Source organism: Haliotis cracherodii, unplaced genomic scaffold (assembly GCF_022045235.1).
Source record: "Haliotis cracherodii isolate W230 unplaced genomic scaffold, xgHalCrac1.p SCAF_12, whole genome shotgun sequence".
Classification (NCBI taxonomy): Eukaryota; Metazoa; Mollusca; class Gastropoda; order Lepetellida; family Haliotidae; genus Haliotis; species Haliotis cracherodii.
In genome coordinates, this window is record NW_027266267.1 from 15,210,850 (window position 1) to 15,214,575 (window position 3,726).

Sequence of the window (3,726 nt, forward strand, 5' to 3'; positions counted from 1 at the left end):
TTTGTTACTTTTTAAATCTGAATCGACGATGATTTTCACACCGTTTTTTTCATGTTAATGCCCCCATAAATTATATTCCCTACATAATATCTAAATCATGCGCTGTCTTCTCCGTTTCAATAAATTGTTAAGTTGATGTTTTTTATGTAAAATTTAGACATTAAATTAAATATTCGACATTTATTTCTAATTTAACATGACTTTACTTTTACATACATTTGCGTCCATTTGAATTCACAAGTAAGTTGCAACTTTCTTCCAGTGTTGCAAAAGCTGCTCATTGGTGCGCGAAGGATGTCCAACTGACCCACGTACATTTTCAACCATGCATGCACTCGTTGTAGCAGTTCTGTGCTGTTTGACTTTGATTAACTGTAACGCGGCAGAAATGAAACGCAAATATACGCATAGCTTTGATGAAGAAACATATGATACTATTCTGTTACTTGTGCAAGGTAATTTTGAAACACCGGTCGCTGAAAGGACAAGAGTGCAGTGAAATGCCATTGTTAGATACTGGAGAAGAAAACACGACTTCTCTGTAGGACCCGAGCCAAGCAACATATTATACTTCAGAGGAAAACCAGTCTTAAAACGAAAGGAAGTTGCAAAGCTTGTCGAAAATTTCACCACCAGAAATCAGCAGGCTACAAAAAGTTATGGCATTTGGCAGCTGATTCTTTGTCAGGGCCTACCAAGACCTCCAAGTTTACAAATAAAGCTATCCTCAGACCAGTGAGAGCAAAGTGTGTCCAATCACACCACCAAGTTGACTGTTCGGTGGAAAGGGAAAACATAAATTCGTCCTGTCTCTTGTAGATGTGTTCAGTAGATATATATGGCTTGTGGCATTGCAAACAAAGAAAAGCAAAGGTGTAGCCAGTGCTCTGCGGGTGATCTACAAGGACATTGACCACCTAACAAGTTACAAATGGACCAGGGTGTCGAATTTAAAGGACATGTAAATGAACTTTGTAAAACCCTAAAAATCAAACCCATATGCAGTAGACCTTACCACCCTCAATCTCAAGGAAAGGTGGAGAGATCCCATAGACAATTGAAAAAGAAAATAATGTATGATTTTGTAACTATGGGCGCCAAGGATGTCAACTGGGCATCACATTTGCAAAGATATGCCTCAATACTGAATAACGAAAAGAAAGAATGTTTAGGGTGGCAGAGTTCCTATGAAGTGTATTTCGGAAGAAAATCTAACACGGTCTTAGGCGTTGATTCAGATGATTTCAATGCTGATATGGTGATTGAAAATATTCATGAGCCTTACGCAAAGGACAGGTTGAAGCAGAGTAAGTACGTTACTCGGACTAGACATCGGGCTGAAGCTGCTACAAAGAAAACCGACAGACTCAGTATACAAAGACAACGAAGACTGCATCCGCCCTTGGTGTACAATGTAGGCGATGATGTTTTATGCAAATATGGTTCCAAGAAGGGAAAACTCGCCCCTAAAAACAGTACGTTGTGAAAGGAAGGATTCTTGCACGCAGGTTGAAATCATCTATGTATAAGATTTCATTCACAAATCCTATTACAGGAAAAGAGGACACGCCTGAATGGATGTCAGTTGATAAGTTGTCAAGTACAACAATTGATGAAGAGGTAAAATGAAAGCAGGGGGCTTCCTCGAGATTACAGCACAGACATTATCGAGCAAAGTATCAAATACCATTATTGGACACAGACAGGCCATTTGTATTACAAGGTGACATCGTGTATGACCCCCCGGTAAACGGTAACTGTCAGTTTGCAGCCTTGTGCCACCTTTTATCTAAAATTGGTATATTCAGATCGTCCAGGACACTTCGAGAACAGGTTGTCAGTTACCTCCTTGAACATCTCTACACTTCAGATGGATCCCCCTTGGAACTTTTCACGGGCGAAGACTGGGATACATACATATCCGGTAGGTTAGATGAAGGTACCTATGGAGATCACATAACACTGCAAGCAGGCTCAGATATGTTTAATGTTGATATTATCGTGCACTCATCGCTTGGCGGTGATGCTACTGTAAACATCGTTCCTGCATACAGTGTAGCAACCCAAACAATCAGTCTTGGCCATTTTGCTGAAGAAGAAGGGGAACACTATGTTGCTCTACAACTACATGAAACCCAAAGTGAAGATCAGCCACGAGACGGGGAAGGAAACAGAAACTTGCCAAGACAGCGCAAATAGCGGCGACGAAGAACACAACTTATCTCGACAGCATCATTCGCAATGTGATGATGATGAGTTTTTAGACATGCAAGGGAACAGAAAGGAAGGATTCAACAGAACCAACAGCATTGATGAAGAACAACGTCTTTCTCCGAGTAAGGATCTAGAGTCATTGGACATGCAAGGGAACAAAAAGGAGAATTTTTACAGATCTTACAGCAGCGATGAAGAACAACGTCATTCTCCGAGTAAGGATCGAGAGCCATTGGACATACAAGGGAACATAGAGGAAGGCTTTTACAGTACCAATAGCAGCGATGAAGAACAACGTCATTCTCCGAGTAAGGATCGAGAGCCATTGGACATACAAGGGAACATAGAGGAAGGCTTTTACAGTACCAATAGCAGCGATGAAGAACAACGTCATTCTCCGAGTAAGGATCGAGAGCCATTGGACATGCAAATGAACATAAAGGAAGGCTTTTACAGTACCAATAGCAGCGATGAAGAACAACGTCATTCTCCGAGTAAGGATCGAGAGCCATTGGACATGCAAATGAACATAAAGGAAGGCATATATTGAGCGAGACTGACGATTTTGAAACACCAGGGTTCGTTGAATTTACATCTCTGGCATCGTTGTCACATGGTTGGTTCATTGTTCATTCTGTATCTCTCTCTTTTCCGTTATCGAATATTTGGATATCAACAATTTCATTGCCTCTTCTTCAACAGTTCATATGTGAGTTTAATGTCTGGACATGGGTCATTTTAGTCTTTTCAGGGAGGGCTGATGAAAATTAAATTAAATGGGGACATTATAAATGTATTGGATATTTGAAGGATCGTGTTTCATGTCAAAACATGTAATCTTATATATTTTCGATGGTGGTACCAGTGTGAAATACAGGAATGTCAGTGTTGACTTCCATGTAGAATACTTGTACATTTTCAACGCACATATATTCCTTCCGTTCAATTCGTCGCAGTTTATTGCAGTTTGTAAACTTTTGCCGCATCTGATTAGAATATTATAATTTGGTATTACAATTTGCCGCAGTTTGTTACAATTGGCCGCATGCATAGAAATTGAAACAAAATCACTTTTTTTTTATTTTCTTAAACATGCTGGAGGTTGGAATTGATCTTGTTAAGATCAACAAACACTGGAACTTGAATTCAGATTGAAATCGGAAGGATTAGGAGATGTTATTACAATTTAACGCACTTGGTATTACAATTTGCCGCAGTTTGTTACAATTTGCCGCACCTGTCTTTCAATGGGAATGACAGAAATTGAAGCAAAATCGCTTATTTCATTTCCTTAAACATGCTTGGGGTTGGAATTGATCTTGTTAAGGTCCAACAAACGCTGGAACTCGCATTCAGTTTGAAATTGGAATGCTTAAAAGATGTTATTACAATTTGCCGCATCTGTGTTTCAGTGGGAATGAGAGAAATTGAAACAAAATCGCTTTATTTTATTTCCTTCTTAAACATGCTGGAGGTTGGAATTGATAATGGAATTTGAATTTGGTTCTGAGT

At 39.5% G+C, this 3,726-nt stretch overlaps 1 protein-coding gene across 1 annotated transcript; it reads left to right on the plus strand.

Annotated features, from left to right (window-relative positions):
• Positions 1-2,110: 2,110 nt before the first annotated feature.
• On the plus strand, positions 2,111-2,764 carry LOC139457077 (RNA polymerase-associated protein LEO1-like). Its single transcript, XM_071238519.1, has one exon. The coding sequence runs from the start codon at positions 2,111-2,113 to the stop codon at positions 2,762-2,764; it is 654 nt and encodes a 217-aa protein (XP_071094620.1).
• Positions 2,765-3,726: the final 962 nt, after the last annotated feature.